Here is a 23458-nt window from a genome sequence, read left to right on the forward strand (position 1 = left end):
GCTCATTTTAGCAATACAAAACTAAAATTCCTTCTGTCATAATAACTAGGCTTTTGCAGACAGTTTTCTCTTTTTCATGTCAATTAACTTGAACCATTAAAAAAAAAACACTCATAGTCCATTTAATAATTAAAAAAAGATTTAGTTTGACTTAATGAAACAATATATTCTTTTTTTTAATATCTATCCTTTTAATATGATTGATATTTTGTAGTTTCGCTAACTGCACTATATTTCCACCTGTATAATATACTGAACACTACTGCTAAGAGATAGTTTCTGTCCCGTCTAAATGAATAAAGAAACAAATATTTTTACATTTTAACACTGGAATATTGGGGGGAAAGGTAATACATGTGTACTGTATTTTTTTTTTTATAATGATAATTCATACAATAGTATCACAATAAAAACAACATTAAATCAAATCTAATTTCTAATAACATTACCATTAAAAAAAGGACACAGATAATGGTCTAAAGAAGTCAACAGTCTAAAAAAAGGCATTGTGTTTTCCATGTATCATTGCAGTTGGACATTGAGGGTAATCCGTTGGATGAACAATGACTTATTAATATTTTTTTGTCCCAGTATCAATTTGCATAAATAAAACGTTTTTATTGCTAAATGATATTCTGCTGAATTTATTTGTGCTTCCATAAATTGTGCTAACTCCAGGGGGGCACAGGGATGAAAATGTAGAAATCAAAGAAAATACATGGGCTTTCCAACGCTGTGGCCCCCACGCCCGCCCCTTGTGATCTGCTACATTAACCCGTCTTCCCACTCTAAGTTTTTTTTTTATTATTATAAACAAAATAAAAAGATAACATAAACCATTTTCAACAGAAAAATTAGCAATATAAGAAAAGGTACTGTACCCACAGGATTCATATGGACCTTTATTTATTCATTATGTGTGCCCATTTTACAGAGGTGTTGAAAGGGATGCGTGGAACAATAAAGTTTTCGTGAAAGTTTAAGGATGAAGCATACTTAGTTATATTTATATACATCAAGTAAATGGTGATCCCCCCCCCCCCCCACACACACACACCGATTCCGGTTCTATGAGTTCATCCAAGAGGCGCTGAACGCTGCGCTCTCCCCAGTGGCCGTGATCACACCATATGTGCAGAAGCTTCTGACTGAGCGAGCACGCACAAAGCCCGTGTGCACACATAATGCAGGCGATTCGCAGCCAGAAATGTATGGATGGAGAAGCATTGTTACGCATTTATAGGCCCTGTTCAGCAAAAAGTCAGTCTGCCGATTCATCAGCTTTGTGCATTTGAATAACAACGCGTCATAGCCTCGGGATTTTGTATAAAAAGGCCTTGGAATCGTAGGGTTAGCAGAGCAAGTTGAACCCTCCACTGGGAACTACCTAAACCACCACCATGGGCAAGGTAAAGATATTCTTACAAATTGTTGCACTTCTTTAATGGGCAAAGCAAAAATACCTCTGTTTCATTTCAGATCATCCTTTTCGAGGAGAAAAACCTCCAGGGCCGCTCCTACGAGTGCCTGAACGACTGCCCTGAGCTGACCTCTGTTCTGAGCCGCTGCCAGTCCTGCCGGGTGGAGAATGGCTGCTTCATGGTCTATGAGCGCTCCAACTTCCTGGGTAACCAGTTGTTCCTCAAGAGAGGAGAGTACCACGACCTGCAGCGCATGATGACTACGGGAGTGACCCTGGACTCCATCAGATCCTGCAAAATGATCCCCTCTGTAAGCAACTAACCTGAATATTACGAGTGTTACCATGCCAGACATTGGTATTGACGTTTGGAACTTGAATTACAGCACAGAGGCCAATTCAGAATTAAGATCTTTGAGCGAGAGAACCTGAGCGGTCAGTCCCAAGAGCTGCAGGAGGACTGCGACAACATCATGGAGCGCTTCCGCATGAACGACATCCTTTCCTGTCAGGTGCTGGAGGGTCACTGGCTGCTGTTTGAACAGGCCAACTTCCGTGGCAGGATGATCTACTTGAAGCCCGGCGAGCACCGCAGCCTCAGGGAGTTGGGCCAGAGCGGCATCAGGATCATCAGCTTGAAGCGTATCACTGACATGTGCTAGAACTCTGTACTCAGCTTGAATAAATAAAAACAATGCCTTCTTCATAAGTACCTTTGCTTGTTTGGTGTTCATTCAGTCGCTGGAATCTCCCTTTAGACCGAAAAACACACCTTATTCAACTGGTGTGCATCCATTTGTTCTCAACACCAACTTATGTTATTGTCAAGAGCACAGATATCAAGACTAAAGCTTTGAGCAGAGTCGCCCCTCTGTGTGGGGTGGCCGAGAGAGTATATGAACAGGAATCATCTGGGAGGGGGTTAAACCTTCTTCCGCATCAGGCAGAAAAGGCGGTCCACGGTAAGCTATGCACTCGATCTTTCTGGCATCCATTAAATTGTTCAACTGACAATAATATACAGTCTTCTGGGAGTTACTGTTAGTATAGTGTTAAAGGACCGGTGAAATTTTGCGTCAAACTTTATTTGCCTTTCCATTACTACCAGAAGGATTGATGGAAGTGGCCACCTCTGTCACTACATAATCAACTTTAATACTGAAGTTGTTTTCAACACGGGGTATCCAATTAATCAGACTATTCTTATGCCTAAGGTGCTTTTGTTTTGTTAGCAAGGTAGTTCAAATGGGCACAGGAGTTAGGTCTTTAATGTCTGAGTGAGGAAAAGCTGAATTTAAGAACTGAGATAATTACACTGACTATGTTTACATGCCATCACGATTCAGGTTAAGGTCACAATTCCAGCTTCTGAAAGATTAAGCATAACCTGTTTACATGCGTGAGTAGACAGTAACTCCCTAGACTTGCTAATGTGATTGACCCCCGTCTAAACAGCAACGCACGGACAGCACAATGATGAATAGAAATCCGGACATTGAAGTCACATGTCCGAAAATGAGCTAACCATTTTGGCAACACAGAAAACACGTGTGCCGCTTTGAGTAAACAGCAAACAAGAAGAGGCAAAAAAAAGGATCAAACATTCTCCAGGCTACCAAAAGAGGAACCAATTTGTAGCCAATGGATCACAGCAGACGGAGGATTTGGGATCCTCCGGATTGCTTGTGTAGCAATCACTTCATATCAGTTGAGTCAATTACTGAATCAGTTTGTCGTGTAGCACAATTATTAAATGAAGGCGAAAGATGTGATCGGGCACTTTGTACATGGTGGCTGAATCAGCAGACGCTAATTTGCCTGACTTCAGGCAAGTTACCAAACGCAAAATGTATGGGAAATAATAAATTTCGTTCTAATAGATATTGTACAGTTGAATTTAATAAATGACCAAAACCATAAAGACTTTTTACGGCATAAATGACGGCGGCGGCCGAATTAGCAGATGCTAAGTTGCTAACGTACCTAAATAACACTGCCAAGAGTTGAGTGAAACTGCTAACTCCGATGGCATTTTGACTAAACATAAAGGGCAAATATTCCACGTAGCAGCGTCACCGAGTTAAAAAAAAAAAAGCCCTCCCGATACTTAATCGTCAATCCAATCTGTCCACCTCGCGCATGTATATCATGTGTTTTTCTTCAAAGTGATTGTCAATGCTCTTGGGCAGAAAGTTGACGGATAAACGCTAGTTTTATCCCTCCTCGTCAATGTAGTCCATTAATGCGGCGCTGCCACTTTCCTGCCACAAGGGGCGTGTTCAAAGACGTTCACGTGATGTCCGGATCTCTATACAAGTCCTCCAACAATAACGACCAAATTAGTCGTTTTACCTCGCACCAAAATACGACCAAGTTTCACGTATTGTAGTTTAGCGACCTCTATCAGCCATGTTGAATAGCGCAAAATGCAGTATTGAATGGTTGAATTTAGTGTCTTTTTTAGTGTTGCTGGTTAATGGTTTGGGTTAGGATGAGGCTTTCAGAAAGATTGTACAGTACACGTCAGGTCTTTACATGGGACACTAATGGGTGAGATTAGGAAAAGGCACAGTGAGGTTGTAGAAAACTGCAAAAGATGTAGTGAACACTAACAAAACATGTAGACAACACTTAAACAATCACTGGCCAAGTACCTCAGTGAGATAATCACTCGTCTTTCGACCAGAGGGGCCGGATTCGATTCTACCTTTTGCGCTATTCAACATGGCCAATAGAGGTCGCTAAACTAAAACACGTAACACTTGGTCGTAATTTAGCACCTTTTCAAAACGTCCTATGTGGTCATATTTATTGGATGACTGTTTCCTATAGACGTAATTTCCGCTTCTTATTTCTTAGACATCACCCACCACACTAAGAATCGATTTCCTCTTCGATCCTAAAGTTTATTGTCACGCTACGTTAAACTTACACTATTTTTGTTGATCTCTGCTTGAATAGTTGCGGCGGGTCGTGCGTGTGCAAGTACTTACTGTACTCAAAAGACAGAAGATTTCAATTTGCGTTTATATGAACACATTTTTGGGTTAGAGAACGGGTAGCCCATGGGTCTTAGTTGGGTTTTTGTGTGTTTACATGGCCTTTCAAAACCCAAATTTTGGTAATATAATTTATTGACTGCAGGTAAACGTGGTCATTAAGGAAGACTCTTACTTGATGTACAGACATTAAGGAAATGTGATCGTTTGAATATGGATTAACATATAATCACATGGCGATATTAATGCTGGAAAAATATCAATATGACATTGCAATGACACCAGCAAGTACATTTAAAGTGATTTTTATTTAAAATCTTGTTTTGCTGCACAGTTGCTTCTAAGAACAGGAATCCATGATGCGCTTCATGCTCATGAAGCGAGTTCCGCTCATGCCCATGTCCCTGAAGCTCCTGTACTCGCCAGGTTTAAGGTAAATCATCTTGCCCCTGAAGTTAGGCTGCTCAAAGAGCAACCAGTGGCCATCCAGCACGCTGCAGGACAAGCATTCACTTATACGAAGGCGGTCTATTATGTTTTCGCAGTCCTCCTGCAGCTCGTTGGACTGGCCGCTCATGTTCTCCCGCTCAAAGATCTTGATCTTGAATTGGCCTCTGTGCTGTGGGTTGAAACAAAAGAGGCAAAAGTCAGCAACACACACAATTTTAAATGGATTGTTCAGTGGAAAAATGATTTACAGTTTGGTACAGTGGGGTATGAAGCTAGTCAAATCTTCTGGGTTTGAATTTTGGTATGTCCTCACAGTGTTTGTATGGGTTTAGCTTGGGTAATCTGGTTTCATACCACATTTTAAAAACATGCATGCTAGGTAACTAGTATCTTCTTATATACTGTTCAAAGAACTGAGGCTCAAACTTAAAACACTGGGGACAACTCTTCCACCTAAACCAATCCACACCTTCCCTGATTGTTGCTTAGATATGCTCTGTGATTAATTTGCGACCAGTCCAGAGTGGTGCAAATGCACAATTCACGGATGACCCTGAACAGATTAAGTGGTAGACATTGGATGCCTGTGATACAGTACCATGGGGATCATGCGGCAAGACCTGATGCAATCACTCATGCCCATGCGCTGGTAGTCTGAGTAGTCGCCCCTCCTGACAAAGAACTGGTTGCCCATGTAGTTTGTGCGGTCATAGACCATGAAGCAGCCACTCTCCACTCGGCAAGAGAGGCACCTGGTCAGGTAAGAGGACATGTCAGCGCAGTCACTGCTGGTCTCATAGGAGCGACCCTGGAAGTTCCTGTCCTCGTAGAAGATTATCTGAAACCCAAGCAGTCGTAACTGATTAGATTTATTGATTCTCAAATAAAATTAACTCCCCCAATGGAGATTTACCTTGCCCATGGTCATGGCTGCGGTGGTACGTGTGGAAGCTCAAACAGACTGCTTAGTTTTCTCCATGTCACCCAGCTGCTTTTATACCTGACCTCGTGCCTGAAGCATACATGACCCCATTGTGCAAAGTCCTGACAGGGCAACATGCAGCGGTGGCCCCATCGTGTGCACGGCTGCAATTCAAAGAGACCTTCAAACGCATCGTGATTTGCGGTGGTAGCAATTGTAGCGAAGAGGCCCCACCGGGTTATTGTCTACACTGTTCAAAGGCAGAAAACAGGTTTTCCACAAACAAAACCCTCTTAAGTATCACTCCCATCAATACATTATTATAAGCATGCATTCTATAAAACTAACAAATCCCATATAGAAATAATTGAGCTGCTGTATACAAACTCATTTTAATGGACATGAGTATGTGCAAACTGTATTATGTATTATATATTGTAAAGTGTATTACTACTTGTACTCATTTTATTGTAATTAGTTACCGTAATATTATTGTCTGTGAATGATAATGTGTTTCACTAGTTCTATTGCTTGTGAAAACAACAGACGGAATTCTGAAGTTGTATGACACATGACTAATCAATGACTACGACGGCGTATTAGGACCATATATAAATATTTTTTTTAGAGGGTGGGTAATATTCAGAGAAAAAAACTCCTAAATTGATGAGAAATAAACGTACAAATTTGCGATTTTATAATGGCAAATTTGTGAGAGAAAAAAAACTAAAACATTTACAACTTGCAAATTTGTGACATTAGAAAGTGGCAAATTTGCGAGAATTTTTTGGGTAAACTTATGAGAAATAACCTTTGTGAGAAAAAAAACTCTCAGAAACTTGCGAGAAATACACGTAGCATAGCTTTTGACCTTTTGCATGTGACGTCACAGCCCTGATGGGAACGCCCCCTCGGGAACACTGAACGGCAAAAGAGCCACTTGCCTGTATTGTAACCATTGAATCTCATACAACGTAAAGTTCATTATCTAATTGACTATCTTATAAAATTTTCATATCTTGCTTTGCGGTCGGTTGCACAGACAGACAAAGGAGTAAACCAAATGTTGCTTTTTATCGCACACCTACTAATAAAGACAAAAGATGTCGGTTGATAGCGGCAATCAACAGAAAAGACTGGCAACCCACAAAGTATTCACGGATTTGCAATGATAATTTTTTGCGAAGTTAGTAGATAAATGTTGTAATAAGTAGATAAATGTCCATACATTTTACTAGTAAACGTACACTCTAACAAAGATTGTAACAGAGGTGTCGAATTGCATGTTTCAAATCACATTAACGAGCCAGATAGTTAGCGTCCACTCCAACTGCAGGAACACACAGCTTAGTTTTAAAATGCACCTTCTTCAAAACTATGAAGTGCATTTGACTGTTTAATAATGGGGGATTTCGTCTTTGTGCTTGGAGTTTTTCACTCTGGAGCCGGAGTCATATTCATGAAATTACCGCATAGCTTACCACTACGATAGTCATTTGTTCCATGCTAGTAAACATAGTAACATAACATCAGCAAAGCGTTTCAATATAGAACAAACTATTTAAAAATAAGTCAGTTAGCATGATAAACAAGTTTTACCTTTGCATTATGAGGTATATTGTCCCCCGGTGTGAGCATAGAATCGCGTCCCAGAGACCCAGCCAGCGACACGCTTTTAAATCTGCCCCGGTGTAAGGAAAAGAGACGACATTGACTACATAATAATATAGGTCGTGCGCTGTGAATTCCGGCAAAGTTGGCGATTTGATTAACTTGGTAAAAAGAGCAGGCAACAGAAGGTAACGGCTGTTTTCAAACTAGCGATCTCAAACTAAAGTAAATATCGCGCTCTATGAGTCCGAACTAAATGAGCAACTTCGACTGACAGGCGACCTTCGGTTAAAGTAATTGATTCCATGGCTCTATGGGCAATAATACCTTTTAATTTGTAAAATAACAGTCGCTAAGTCACTAAGTCGCTCGGGGTCACGTCCACTTCCATTCAACAATCATTTCCTTCCGCCGTCCGTCATAGGGCAGTCACGTGATCACGTGATGTTGGTGCAAATGGTCAATAGTCTGGACGTGGTGCTGGCTTTTGTCCACCAGGAGCTAACGTGAGCCTCCACGGCAGCCTCAAGTCCCCGTGCCAGGTCTGCCGCCTCCACGGCAGCCTCAAGTCCCCGTGCCAGGTCTTCCGCCTCCACGGCAGCCTCAAGTCCCCGTGCCAGGCCTGCCGCCTCCACGGCAGCCTCAAGTCCCCGTGCCAGGTCTGCCGCCTCCACGGCAGCCTCAAGTCCCCATGCCACGGCAGCCTCAAGTACCCGGGCATCCTCGCCGCTGCGGGTCCCTGGCCTCCTGGCCTCGGCCGCTCTTGGGCAAAGTCTCTTCACCTCTTCCATGGCTGCTTCAAGCCCATGAGGGTGGACAGGAGGTGCACGTCCCACTGCCGTTCTGTTCCAGTGTGGCGTCCGGGGCGCCCTCCGGACCGGCGCCGCCGGGCTTCCCTCGTCTGGCCCTGTTGGGTGTGCCAGGTTCTGAAAGATATTATAACATTTTTAATACCTAATTTCATATATCAACTATTGTTACACATTATGAACATTTTAATTCTTCACATTAACCTTGTCGAAATGTTTTGTGTCCTGAGCAGAGCAGATGATGTCGACCTCGTATGGTCGTGTCTTAAGCTGGGACATATTATTTAGTCTAAAAAAAGTTCCTTCTCAGCGTTTTGTGCGAAAGCACATTTAGCCCTTGAACCAGAATTTGTCTCAAAAACACACACACACACACTCCTTAGGCTGGTATACACTGATTGGTCCAAAATTCCTTGTTTTATTTGTACACGCACATCTCGGTCATGAAAACAGAATTTGCTTTGAAATAATACACACACACACTTTTTACTTTCTTCATCAGTCACGGCCACCGTGAATTTGATTCAACTTGTTTGTGAGATGTTGTTATGGGGAAAAATAGCTCCTTCAACTATATAACATATTCAGTCCCGAATACATACACCGAGATCTGACCTTGTTTACGCCATCTGCTCTGGAAAAGTACTGAGATATGTTTTGTCTACAAATAAAAGAGGGGAGGTCCTAAAACAATAAAAGCCATCCACCACCCGGAAGAAGACACATTTGACGCTCTGAATCCCACGATGTTTAAGTGATGATAGAGGCGTTATTTGTCCAGAGATTCTCTGTTTTTGATTAAATCATTTTTGCAAAGGTGTATTTTTCTTGCATTAAACCTATCCTCATTTTCGGAACACGCAAAGAGGACAAAATTCCTTTAAAATCCTTCAAATGGTGACCCCCGACGTAGCGACGTTTTACAGCGGGGGCGTTCAGAGACGGGCAGAATTCCCCGGCCACATATTAATTACGGTAAGTGGACACTTTATCCACGTTTTAAGAATTCTGTCTGTTTCAGAATGCTGCGGCTGGTAAATTCGTCTTGTAAATTTATATTGAGGATGGAGTTTGTGTAAGAAAAATAGTGATAAATTTTGAAATCGTGTGGTTGGACGCGAAGTCCCAGATTTCGGATTTTACCACGGTGTTTGAACTGTACACGTGGTGACGTAGCATTGTATATACGGAAATGCAGTCACGTTAGTTATGTGATCGCTTGGAAGTGGTTTGAGAAGTTGTATAAGTTGTATAAGTTGTTGAAGTTGAGAGGTAAATCAGTTTGAAAAGCTTGTTGTTTTTACAAACTAAGGTATGTGGAAAATTGGCTTGAAGTCCATATATTGAAAGTTGAGGAAAAGTCGGCTTGAAAAGCATCTTGTTTTTACAAGCAGTAGATTCTTGGGTGATTAGAAATGGACCTTGAATAAAGTAAGTCGCCGATAGACGCAGCAGAAAGTACGACTGCTGTTATGTAATCGGGACAGGCTCAACTTGTGTATGTGTTAAAGTTGAGGAAATGAAGTTGCCGATAGACGCAGCAGGGAGGTACGACTGCTGTTATGTACTCGGGACTCTCAACTTGTGGAAGTCGGATTGACATAAAACGGATTTAATACGCCGTTTTAAGATTAATGCCAAGGTCTTTTGAATAATTGGTTATTGATATTCTTAGACAAGATATAAGATATATTGGCTCAACTCGTGTAAGTCGGACTGACATAAGCATATTTGATACGCCACTTTGAGATCAGTTACTAGGTCTTTGAAAATTCGTTATTAAAATTCTTAGACAAGACTGTTTAGCTGAGCCAGACGTCACTGTTTTAAAAGAGGGCGCAAAGAGCTATTTTGTCGACTAGTTCTGTTATAAGTGAGACGTCACTTCATTAATAAATATTAATACGACTCAACTATAATATAATATAATATAATATAATAAGCTATAAGATACGGGCAATAATTAATATAAAGTATGGTCACTATTTGAATCTACAAAAATGGACGCTTTATTCGAGCGCGTAATAAAAATTTTTGGCCCGAAAAGCTTCCGTCAAACTACGGGATGACGCTAGGAAAGGTTGAGTGCGCATGCGCTGGTGTCAGCGGAGAACCATGAAATAAAAGACGAGGAATAAAATAATTGCACGACTGGGTGCACGATTGCGGTGGAATAAATCTTATGGCGCCGTTATAAGCTACGGTAAGTTAATTTTATTGATGGGGGACGTTGAGGCTTGCGCCGCCGGGCATTCGAGGTAAAATACGAGATATAAGAACGCGTTTACGAGTGGAATAAAAACGACACATAATCGTGTATTTTTGGATAAGATGATGATGAATAATGCTAGAATACTAGCTTTAGGTATTTTTGTGAAGTTATAACCATTTATATAACTTTAAATAATGACTTAAAATGTTGGGGATACGGTACACTTTTATTCTGAAGGACTAAATGATTTGACCTGATATTAATTCCGCTAGACGGAATTAAAGCTTCCGGATTAAAATATTACCGTTGAATAATGACTTAAAATTTATTTAATATTGAACGACGGGACTTGATTATATTGTGGAAAAGGTTAGTTTATTCTAATAAGATATGGCATTTGTTCGATGGTTTTGGGGGCGGTAGTTTAACTTTGTATTTCCGTAAACGCCGACCGCGGATTAGAAAAAGTATTAGAGTTATATGTATTTTAATATAGAGGAATATCCCGGACGTAACTTTAAGAAAAGTGTATTAAATGATGATTAATGCTGTAATATTGACTTTCGATTGTTTCATACAAACAGCTCGTATGATTTTGAATTTACGTAATAAAACAAATGAAACCGTTTAATAAGCGCTAAACGGGATAAATTAATTAGACGGTAAAATTACTAATAAAACTTCTAACGCTAAAACCCGCAAGCGTCTGCGTTAAATAATTGAACGACAGTATATAAATTGTTGCCGTAACTGATTTTATAAGCCCCTTATATAAATTTCTTGAGCACTAATGTTGAATACTTAAACTGGCTTCACGAGTGCAAATACGTCATATTTAAAATTATGTTTGATATAAAACGAACGAATATTAATACACAAATAACATAGAGAGGTATAGTTTTAAGATATTATAACATTTAGATGCATATCTTATGCTTATAGAACATAAATAACTTTGACTGATTGTAGTTGCTATGACTCTAGCTGACCGCCAGGTGTCATCCTTTTATAAATTAATGACGCAGGTCAGTTTGAAAATTTTAGTTGCTGTGACTCATTTTGACCACCAGATGTCCCCCTTTTTCAAATTAAAAATGCCAACAGCCATCAACCTTTGTAATGAGGTAAAATAAAATGTTTTTATAAAAGGTAATGTTAATTGTGTGATTGTTAATCTGCTTTTAAAGTTTAATGAGAAAATATATATTTCATTTTTCTGGGATTGTTTTTAGATTAAATAGTTTAGTCTCTAGTCTTATTTTAATAATAATAATAATAATAATAACTAAAAACGAATAATTTGAATAGCAACTAATGTGGAATAATTCTTTATATAGATGATTGTTTTTTCCCTTATGATTTTGTTTGTGCGCGAGAACATTGTTTAATAAATTTTAAATATCTTTTCAGAATCAGGAGACACACCCATTAAGGACACGGGGTTCCCACCAAAGTGCCATATTCCGGTCCTGGGGATGAAGTAATGTGTTAATTATAATTTAAAAGGAGTTTATTTATTTTTTATTTTTTCTCCCATGTTTATAAATAGAAAAATAATTTTAATCTCTCCTGAATATATTTAACCTTTGAATTAGACATTTGAAGTCTCATTACAAACAGACTGGGGAAGCTATCTGGAAGAATCACATTTTTGACATAATTTGAGGTGCTATGTAATTAAAAATCATTCCTGCTTTGACGTTTGACCAAAGGCTGACTTTACGGGCTGCGGCCTCCATTGAGAAAACAATAATTGAAAACTACACACTTATTAATTAACTATATTTGTAAATTGTTAGAGTATATCTGTCCTATCTTATCCTAAGTATTATTTATGAAGGTATGCAAAACATATTAAATTAAATATTGTAAACCATAACAAATATTGACATGTAATTAGCAATTATTTAAAATTGTAAACTTTCATTGTTTTAATTATTATTATTTTTTTATTTTATTTATTTTTTATTATTATTATTTTATTTTTTTTAAATTCTTCCCCCTTCTCAAATTTTTGGGAATTTTTTTTTAATAAAGGAAGTTTTTGTTTTTAATATTTACTGACATGTTATAACCTAAATACTGTTGGGGCAGATTTGAATGTTTTCAGTCGAGTGAGGGTCATTGGTCGGGGTCATTATTTCAGAACAAAGTCAACGAGCGGGACACAGATCTCTTCAAAACAAAACCCCCCACCAACAAAAACCACCACCAGAGGGGCGTGATGCAGCCATCATCACAAAATATACCTGACTCCACCTGCTCGGCCTACTACAACCAGAAGGACAGCGAAGGTTCTTGACGCCACCTGGTGGAAAGTTTCCACAATGACTGCACCCTGAACTCTTATACAAATGTGATAAAAGAAAACTGCTCCACTACCCAATGACTGCACCCTGAACTCACATGCAAAAGTCTTAAATGAAAAACTGCTCCATATGCTCTGCACAAGCGTCCTTAAAGCATTCCTGCGTCCAGAACTGTCCACTACGATGGTGACTCACCCCCACTAACAATGCTTTCTTGAGTTAGTGATACCAGACCATATGATGTGATACTGACTGTTTACACTGCACTCTATATTTTTTGACAGATATAAGGTGATAACATTTACAGTAAAACATTTCGTAAATATAATGAACTGATTGACAACATTATATACACACAGATTTATTACATTTTAAAAACGTTTGATGTCTATTTTGATTTGATCTGATTTGTTTATCTCTGTCTATTTTAAAACAGTCAGCTTTTTGGACAAACATCAACAAGGGGGACTAGCAAGCTTAATGGTAACATTAAAACTAAGGGCAACTTTATGTATTAATAATATTTGATGGATTGGCTGAAAACTGAGATTCTTTGTAAAATTCATTGGCATAAGCTACAATATTTTTATAGTACAAAAGATAATACAGGTAAATTTCGTGTGGTTTCAGAAATTGAAAACAGCTAATATGAATACAGATAAGATACAATTTATTTCAATCTTAATTATTATATTTTACTTTTGTTAAGTTTGGTCTTCTAATATTTGCCCAAATTCTCTTTTGAAATTTAAATAGTTGCTTGGGACGCATTGTCGAATTTACTGGTTAAATGTAAAATTTTCCCCTCTTTCTAAACAAAAAGCAAGCAAAATTTAGGTACTGCAAAACTTTTATATATTAGTCTGAAAAATTCTCTAAAGCGATCTTTTTCAGATGGGGGAATTATTGGTCGGTCTGGGTATATCGTTGCGAAGGACACAAACAGTCCATGTTGAATTAAATAAATATAAAATTAAAAGTTAATCTTAATGTGATATTTATAGATAGTCCGTGAGAATGAATTTTACAGGAGGACAATTGGGGATTTCCTTGACCACGGAGAAGGAGTAAGTTTTGGCAGGGATGGCGAAAATAAGGTGAATATGTTCCATTTCTATTTCTATTTTTCCCCTGGGGCCCTGGGGTTAAATGTTATTTTTTGATTTTATTTGTTGACGAAAGTTGCATTTATTTAATGGCCAGAAGCACATCCATGCTATATCTATAACAATAAATATTATAATAAAACATTCCAATAATTATTACATTCTGTAAACAAAATTGGCCTTGTCAGATTTGAACTGGCTAAAGATTTTCATTTTTTGCATTTAAGAATGTGCTCAGGTCATTAAAGTCAGCCAAAAGCTGGATCCTAATTGAATGTCACAACAAACAGAATTTTTTCCCACAGGAGAGGCCTACAGAACTTTACTAATATTTACTAACCCCTAAATAACAACACTACCAAAATGCTCTTTCAAAAAGAAGGGATGTGAATAAATGGTTATTAGTGACTAATGAAAATATTTTGCACCCAGATGAGGTGATGAAAAGGTCAATCTAGTCCAGTCCACGGGGCACCTGGTTCCACATCTTGCCTATTAGACCAGCCGGAGGTCCGCCTTCTACTCAACCCCCACCTTCAGGAGCCAGCCACCAGCGGGAGCCAACTAAGTGACCAGACGTGCCAGCTGAGAGGCCATTCAACTGCTTCCAGTTCCCACCAGACGACCTGAGGATTACCCAATGGAGAGAGGAGGAATGTGTCCCTTTTCCGGGGCGTTCCACAAAGAATGAGTCACACCTTGGGCCCGGTGATCATCTCTGGCAGTTGATGTGGGTTCTAAAAAAGCTGAAGGAATCCATCCATCCATTCATTCCCTTGACCACTTGTCCTCACAAGGATTGTGAGGGTACTGGAGCCTATCCCAACTGGCTTCGGGCAGTAGGCGGAGTGCAACCTGAACAGGTTGCCAGCCAATAGCAAAGCTGAAGGACTCGGTTTAAAAAAACACAAACGCAAGAACGAAAACAGAACTGACAAACGTCAACAAAAACTTCCCTAGCCCAAACGACAACAAGTCTTCAATCGCGTCTCTTATTGCACATACATAATGACACTCTTTCTCATACTGACTCATGCCAAATTGCTATTTCTGGGATCCCCCAACACAAATTTTGAACATAATCACAACACACTGTCTTCATATATGATATGCTTATTTTACTGAAAAAAACACAAAAAAACAAAAACAAAACATCTTTTAATGAATCACATTGTTTTGACATATGACTGACCTCCTCTCCTGCTAAAAAGAATGTTTTCATTTTTCCTCTTCCTATGTTGCACCTGCCATTGCGATGATGAAAATCCTGCTGGAATCCTTTGGTAAAAATGTTTAAATATTTAGTTGTTGGGCTTAGTTTTTAAATAAGCCCAAAGGGCGGACTGAAAGATATTATAACATTTTTAATACCTAATTTCATATATCAACATACATTACACATTATGAACATTTTAATTCTTCACATTAACCTTGTCGAAATGTTTTGTGTCCTGAGCAGAGCAGATGATGTCGACCTCGTATGGTCGTGTCTTAAGCTGGGGCATATTATTTAGTCTAAAAAAAGTTCCTTCTCAGCGTTTTGTGCGAAAGCACATTTAGCCCTTGAACCAGAATTAGAATTAGAACAGAATCCTTAGGCTGGTATACACTGATTGGTCCAAAATTCCTTGTTTTATTTGTACACGCACATCTCGGTCATGAAAACAGAATTTGCTTTGAAATAATTGAAGACATTTAATATTTTCAATTTGTGGTTTTACTGTTTTTGAATTTACTTATAGGCATATCAATGTGATATAATCATGAGTGTTTAAAATAATACAGTGGAGTAATGATTTTGTGAACTTTATTTTATCCTCTCACCCTCAAAGCTATTGAAGATAGGAATGTGCATGATGTTATTTAGAGCCTTTTGGCATTGGAGTCTAAAAGTCTGGGGTTAGATCCTAATTGCATTTTTCCCCCAGTCAAGAAGGGGTACTGTATGTAAATGTCTGTTTACTAATAAGATTACACCTTTGGCCAACCTGGAATCAACATGTCTGTATGTAAACGTCTGCTTACTAACAACATTACACATTTGTTCACTAGGAGATGACATGTCTGCCCTTTGTTCAATCAAGAGCCGGGAGGAGGAACCTTTTATCTTTTTTGTATAAATGAGTCGATGTTCTGTAAATTGTCACACACTTGGGGGGATCCACGTTGCATTCTGATGTGGTTGTCCTGACTGTGTCTTTAGAGGCCTCTAAATAAATTCTTGCAAGAAAACTTCTTCATCAGATCCTGAATACAATTATTTGGACACGCAAAGATTACACTTAATATAGTAATTTAATATTCCTTCATAATACACACACACACTTTTTACTTTCTTCATCAGTCACGGCCACCGTGAATTTGATTCAACTTGTTTGTGAGATGTTGTTATGGGGAAAAAAAGATCCTTCAACTATATAACATATTCAGTCCCGAATACATACACCGAGCTCTGACCTTGTTTACGCCATCTGCTCTGGAAAAGTACTGAGATATATTTGTCTACAAATAAAAGAGGGGAGGTCCTAAAACAGTAAAAGCCATCCACCACCCGGAAGAAGACACATTTGACGCTCTGAATCCCACGATGTTTAAGTGATGATAGAGGCGTTATTTGTCCAGAGATTCTGTTTTTGATTAAATCATTTTTGCAAAGGTGTATTTTTCTTGCATTAAACCTATCCTCATTTGTGGAACACGCAAAGAGGACAAAATTCCTTTAAAATCCTTCAGTTCCCGCCTCCGTGCCCCCCTCCGCCCGCCCTGTTTTTGAACTTTTTTGTTTTAGGGACGTCTGGGAGCCGTCCCTCGAGGGAGGGGTTCTGTCATGTTTGGGTTCTGTTTTCCTTGTGTGTCTCCCTTGGTCTTGTCTACTGTAAGTGTAATCCTGCCCTTCCTCATGTGAACCAATCAGTGCCCTCAGCCACTTGTGTCTTGCCCCAGGTGTGTCTTGTTGTGTCGGCATACCGGCAGTCAGCAGTTGCGCTAAATAGCTTTGGCATGGATGATAAACATGGCTGCTGACTCGGTACAGTTCAACAGCAAATAAATACACTTACCAGCACTTGTATGCTACTTCCTTGCTCACCATTCGGTCCCGGCTGGCCGTGTTGTTGCGCTCGAGGTGACAACAGACAGGACGCTGTGTGTTACGTAGCCGGTACCCAAAGCCGATTGGCTACCGCAAGGCAAAATGCGAAAAAAGTTCAAATTTTTCAACTTTGGCAAATATGCGCACGTGCGGATTTTTGTCACAAATGTGCGTATTTCGCTGTGCTGCATTGCGTCCCAGCGCTCCAAATGCGTGTGAATGCAGCATAAGATTTACACTCATTGGTGTGGACACAAACGCTTTTCTAGCGTTAGCTTTAACACTGTACTAGCGATTTTGCTGTGTAGACGCTGCATTTTGGATAAATTGTTGGCGGGCATGTGCACAGAAAGACCCCTAATGGTGTTCAAGTATCTGCCCTTTTGCACTGAATGAAAAGTTTAAATTATTACATATCTTAATAAGACGTTAACTAGCGGGTTATTTAGCACCCTAATGAGCTACTTAGAAAGTTTAGCTTAATTTTGCTTTATAACATATATTCATACATCAATATAGTATCAATTTACAGTATATTTAAAAACCCAGTAGGAAAGGACAGAAAGAAAAAAAGGTAGGTAAATGGATATACAGGTTGTCCATAAAGTCTGGGTACATAGTAAAAAACACATACTTTTCAAAACAATTTTATTCAATTGTAATGTTGATAAATAATATTTTCAATGGTATTTCCAATTTTTCAATACATAATTTCACACGCGAAGATTACAAATGTGCTGAAATCGACAGCAATGCAGACCTATTCGGAATTTTGCACAGCACATCAAATTATGCATTGAAAATGATGAAAATCATCATGTTGAAAATATTATTTATCAACATTACAACTGAATAAATATATGTTTTATGACTTTATGGACACCCAGTATTATTTTGCTTTAATTTGAAAAAAATCAAACATCTAGCATGTGTCCATGATACACCTCATGCCATCTCCCTGAAGCTGCACTATACTGTATATTGTCAGCTGAATTATTTAAAGGGTTAACCCAAAAATGTTCTTTGCAATATTATGTTAATATTATATGCAGCCCCACTATTCTAAATAATGTATTCTGATTAATATTGCGTTTGTGGAATATGAATAAAGTGACAAAACCCACTCATTTTTATCCATCCCAGGGGGCGACCCTTTTGACACTTGCTGTCGACTCAGGCCCCGTTCAGACTGAAGCAAAGCTGGCTTTGTTCCTCAAACAAATCTCGTATACACAGAAGCGTTACAAGACATTTCACGGCTGTAATGTAAATGCCAAGTCTGGAGTGGCGCTGTAGCGCAGCCACAGGGAGTTAACGGAAAGAAAACTAACACTTAAAAAAAAAACTTTTTTGCAATTAACAGAACAAACATGACTTTGCATTTATCGAAACAACATGAAAAAGACAAACACAGGAGAAGTGACAATGGCGGGTGATTCAAGTACGACACCGCTTGTTGAACGTGGGAATAAAGAAGCAAAATATTTTGCTGCAAAAGCATAAGCAAGCTAAGGAGGATGCGCAAAACGACTATGACACGGCTATCCGCAATTGTTGTTGACAGACTGGCAGTTCGCGTGCAGTCATGCGAGAATTGCCGTACACGTCATCAATCTGCGACAATGTGTCGTCATTGAGCTGTGAGCATTACGTCATCACTGGAGGAGTATCCTGCATATGGTGTCCAGACGGACGCGTACGGGGCGCGTTTTGAAATCTTTCCACTCTGGATCCCGGTTTCAAAAGTGATTGGTTTCAAACTCCGAAAACCGCACCATCATGTGGATAAACGACCTAAACGGTAAGAAACATGTGAGGATACATTGAAACAGGCTTTCGTGTGGATGTGGCCTAAAAATAACATGAATGGTAATGACCAAACACGGCTCAGCTTGTGAATGTCACATGACCAAACTCAGAAAACAGGTGAGCCGTGATTGGTTGTTATTTGAGCCTTGACAGTGATGTCATTTCCAGTCTTGTTATATGTGCTCTTGAAAATCTAGAACAAATGGATGTATACCGGTGGGAAAATGCGGGTTTGTCCGTCTGCAGGAAAATTCTAGCGACTGAATCACACCAAACAAGCAAAGGTACTTATGAAGAAGGCATTGTTTTTATTTATTCAAGCTTAGTACAGAGTTCTAGCACATGTCAATGATGCGCCTCAAGCTGATGATCCTGATGCCGCTCAGGCCCATCTCTCGGAGGCTGCGGTGCTCGCCGGGCCTCACATACACCATCTTGCCGCGGAAGTTGGGCTGCTCGAACAGCAGCCAGTGGCCTTCCATCACCTGGCAGGACAGGCAGTCGTTCATGCGGAGGCGCTCCACGATGTTGTCGCAGTCCTCCTGCAGCTCTTGGGACTGACCGCTCATGTTCTCTCGCTCAAAGATCCTAATCCTGAACTGGCCCCTGTGCTGTTTTGGGGACAGTAAAGAAAAAGATAACATTCCAGAGGTTTCTTAAGGTGTTTCTTTCATGTTGTTCGCCTTCTATCATCCACATCAATTGATGTTTTTTGTCGGTCCTACAATGAGATGTCATGTGGGTTCAAAACTTAGTAGTTGACAAGATGTTGATTCAATTTTTAGATATAGAGGATTTTTCTCTTTTTGCTCAATGTGTCTTTTCCATCAAAACTAACACAAATTCATCTTAGTGTCTTGAAAGTTTTTTTTTTGTGTGTGGTGATTTTACAAATGGTTCGTATTTGTCATATAAGCTGTACCGTAACGCCACTGGAGAGAGCTAAATTAAGTTGTTGCAATACACCAGAGGGCTCTGTAAATTGAAGTGCCAGGATGAGGCAGCCATTTTGCATTCACACAGTAGGAGACAGCAAAATAAACGATGTTATCTCTGAGATACAAATGAATTTGGGAAAGTGTTTTTTTACCATTGTTATGATTGTACAAGGACAAGATTGTCACGGGTTTAATGAGTATTTAGGATTATTTATGCACTTTTTAGCATTTTTTCTGATGTTTTATTTAATTATTTATCACTTAACATATTTTTTTGATTATATACATTAATGGGGGGAAAAATCTAGGGAAAAACAGCTAAACTAATGCAACAAATATCAGAGGACTCTAGACAATGTAAAACCATAGTTTCCGCACCCACTGCACTAAATGGTACGAATGTGAAAGCACCCAAACAAAACCCACGTCCCTTCCTACCCACCATGGGGATGATGCGGCAGGACTTGATGCCGCTGGCCATGCCCATCACGCTCATGGAGTCGGAGTGCTCGCCCCTCCTCATGAATTGTTGGTTACCCATGAAGTTAGGACGCTCGTAGATCATGAAGCAGCCGCTCTCCACCCGGCAGGACTGGCACCTGCTCAGGTAGGAGGACACGTCGGAGCAGTCGCTCATGCACTCGTACGAGCGACCCTGCAAGTTCTTCTCCTCGTAGAAGATGATCTGGGAAAGCAAACTAGGATTCAATAACATTCCATGATTTGTTCAGCCCTGCAGCGCTTATCAGAATCCAGAGCAGGGATGGGCAACTTCCTAAATGAGGCCGCAAATTTTCATCAGCCCTACGGGGGGTAGCACATATGACCACACATTTCCTCATCTCGATTGTGGGTGCAAGGTGGTCTCCAATTGCCCACGCCACATGAGCAGCTGACTACATCATCCTCAAGGGAAGATCTTGCAGTTTAACTGTACAAATGCACTTTGTGTGCACCAATCTCATCTCTCAGGCTCCAGAGAATCAATTTCAGCTTGCGCAATGTCAAGCATGTGTGCGCTTCCACTGGCCTGATTTTAATGGGAATGAGGGTAGCCGCTTCTATTGGCCGGGTGTCAGCTGCATTCCATCCCACTACAGCGGCTCAAAACGCCCTTTTCTATCTGCGCTAGTCAAGCAAATTAAATTATTATTTAAAAAAAATAAAAAATAGCTCCATCCATGCACAGTTAGACTACGCTTTACGCTTGACAGGAAAATAGTACCCTACAACAGAAATTCAAATGCACTAAAATTAGTTTTTGAGTCAGGATGTTAGAATTAAAGCCACTATTATCAAATGTAAAACATTTCCTTCACTAAATATGACCGTTAGCATTACTAAATAGCGCAATGTTGTAACATTGTGGATGATTACCCTCATTTCGAAAACACTACTTTGAAGAAAATGTGAGTGTGCCCATGGCCTTTGAACACAATTTAAATGACAGAATATCACATTTCAGACATTTTAAAGATTCCTCCTTCCCATGATTCAAAACCAAAATGTAAAAATTATATCAGCATAAAATGTTGTAAAAAAGAAAAACCATAATGATTATACCCGATCTGCCATCGTACCCTTGGAGAATAGGAGTCCCTATTACAGGGGATATGGAATGCTTACCTTGCCCATGCTCATGTCAGTGGTGGTCATGATTGTCAGGTGAGCTGCTGGTGCTAGCACTGAACTGCTGCTGTCCTTCCATTTAACCCTGGCTTTTATACCTGAGCGCAGCCCACGCCGTCAGCGGCTCCCTATTGTGTAAAGCCCTGAGCCAGCAACATGCTATGGAGTGCGTCAGGGGCCCGTGTCACATGTCTAACGTGGTGGCCTCGTGGCTATAGGCTCTTGAAGACCAGGTACCACAAAGCCTTTTGTATTTGAAATGGACAAAATAGCGGGTTTCATTGTGCTGTATGCAGAGTTAGAGCTGATAAAAACAAAGAAAAGGAATATCGGCAGTACTGTATCTGCTGTACATTCTAAAGCTGCATTTACCGGTAATCAAACCCTTTACATCAATGGGATCCAACCTGATAATGAAAGCTCAGCAACAATGAAAAGTGTTCAAAAGCACAACATATTCTTGGTTCAGCAATTCACTGTGGTTGTTTGGTAGCCAAGCAATTATTTATTTGTTATTTTTATTTTTTATTTATTAGAATTTGACTTTAAAATTAAAACTTTGGCATAGTTAGCTTGACACTTGACTGCTGTTATTGCTGACTGTCTTCTTTATTTGGATTCATTTTAACTAGTGTACTACCTAGCTACTTAGTTTGTCAGGTTGATCAAGTAAGGGTTAGGGCTTGTTATCTAGAAAATTAACAGCTCAAAATCAAGTAACATATTAGTTTATTTTTGTAGAGTGTAGTGGTGGTGGTGGTGGGGGGGGATTCGAAATCATGTAAAGTGTTCTTAGTAAGCTTTTCCATCCATCCTACAGCTCATACTCATGGTCACAGGCAGCCAGTGGCAGCCATGGTCACAAAGCCTGAAGTGACGGGACCAATGCCACAGAAAACAAAAGAATGGACAGTCTGTGAACTTACCGTCCTGCTCTATCATTGGTCAAATAACATATACTAAATTCATAAAAAACAGAACAAAAAAAACGAAATGAGAAAGATGTTGCCTGTGGGAGGTAAATGCTATATTAATCAAATACACTGATGTATACATATATCAGAGGTATCAGTCGATTAAATTTTTTAATCGTAATTAATCGCATGACTTCAATAATTAACAGGTGATGAGAGCTTCAGTCAACAGCAAGTGGCAAAAATATTTTTTACATTTATTAATTGTTCATGAAAAATAATGAAGTTATCACATTAATTCTAGACAAAATATTATCTTCTTACTGTTAAAAATGGCTCAATGAATCTTCCATTTAATTCATTTTTCCTTTCGGACATGTCATTGTAACAGCTTCCAATACAACATATACTCACAAGGCTACAACTGAAAAGAAAAAGGGATGACGGGATTAAGAATACATTTAAGATGCATTAATTATCAAGATCTGGATTCATAGTATACTGTACATTGTCATAAAATACACTGCGGCATATACTGTAGTTGTCATCCAGTCCCAATACAGCGTGTGTGTCTGCATCAGTTCTTGCCGTGTCCAGTGATATTAGTTAATCAAAAGTTGATTTGATCCCTTGCGTTCAGTCCAGTTGTGCTGGACAGCTGAGGACGCATGCGAGCCCGCGCCCAGCCCCATTTTCAGTCGCTGTCATCTCCATCCCGATTTCTGGTCATATCTGCCTCACGTCGTGCAACTCTCCAGATCGCACAGCATTGTGACGATGTCCATTCTCGCTCTAGCCGTGGCGTCGTTGAATGCTGTTAGGTCATTTCTCACATGTGACATCTCATCACAGGTCTTGGACAGATTGGCTTGCATTCCATTGAGTTCACAGCAACATTGGACATTTCTGTTGCCATCTTCTGCCCATGCCATTCTGTTCATTTATCTCTTGAATTTTTTGGAAATAAAAAGCAATTATTAAAATAAGAAATAATGGTAGATTTGTGCACGTAAAAATGATCACAACTGTTCTCCTTTGAGGTCATAATAAAGATCTGTTCAAAAAAAAATCACTCTCTTAATTTTAAATAAAGTTTTGAAATTGATTGACTAAATGAAGTTGAATAGCATTTTATGAACTTAAATTTTACTGAAAATAATTATTTTTAAAGCATTTTTGCATGAATGCTAAATTTTAATAATTTTTTTAATCTCACGTACCCCCATTTGAGAAACACTG

At 39.4% G+C, this 23458-nt stretch overlaps 3 protein-coding genes across 3 annotated transcripts; 1 reads left to right on the forward strand and 2 right to left on the reverse strand.

The window, feature by feature from the left end:
- The first annotated feature begins 1320 nt into the window (after nucleotides 1–1320).
- On the forward strand, nucleotides 1321–2132 carry LOC144060153 (gamma-crystallin M1-like). Its single transcript, XM_077579392.1, has 3 exons — nucleotides 1321–1409; nucleotides 1480–1731; nucleotides 1807–2132. Exons 1-3 carry the CDS (start codon nucleotides 1401–1403, stop codon nucleotides 2080–2082), a joined length of 537 nt encoding a protein of 178 aa, XP_077435518.1. The 5' UTR covers nucleotides 1321–1400; the 3' UTR covers nucleotides 2083–2132.
- A 2576-nt stretch (nucleotides 2133–4708) lies between these two features.
- LOC144060315 (gamma-crystallin M3-like) lies at nucleotides 4709–5845 on the reverse strand. Its single transcript, XM_077579718.1, has 3 exons — nucleotides 5783–5845; nucleotides 5468–5707; nucleotides 4709–5038 (listed from the first exon to the last, which is right to left on the reverse strand). The coding sequence occupies exons 1-3, from the start codon at nucleotides 5795–5797 to the stop codon at nucleotides 4760–4762; spliced, it is 534 nt and encodes a 177-aa protein (XP_077435844.1). The 5' UTR covers nucleotides 5798–5845; the 3' UTR covers nucleotides 4709–4759.
- A 13178-nt stretch (nucleotides 5846–19023) lies between these two features.
- On the reverse strand, nucleotides 19024–21395 carry LOC144060314 (gamma-crystallin M3-like). Its single transcript, XM_077579717.1, has 3 exons — nucleotides 21303–21395; nucleotides 20119–20361; nucleotides 19024–19349 (listed from the first exon to the last, which is right to left on the reverse strand). The coding sequence occupies exons 1-3, from the start codon at nucleotides 21330–21332 to the stop codon at nucleotides 19074–19076; spliced, it is 549 nt and encodes a 182-aa protein (XP_077435843.1). The 5' UTR covers nucleotides 21333–21395; the 3' UTR covers nucleotides 19024–19073.
- Between the last annotated feature and the right edge of the window lie 2063 nt (nucleotides 21396–23458).

The sequence above is a fragment of the Vanacampus margaritifer genome, chromosome 11 (assembly GCF_051991255.1).
Source record: "Vanacampus margaritifer isolate UIUO_Vmar chromosome 11, RoL_Vmar_1.0, whole genome shotgun sequence".
NCBI classification, from domain to species: Eukaryota; Metazoa; Chordata; class Actinopteri; order Syngnathiformes; family Syngnathidae; genus Vanacampus; species Vanacampus margaritifer.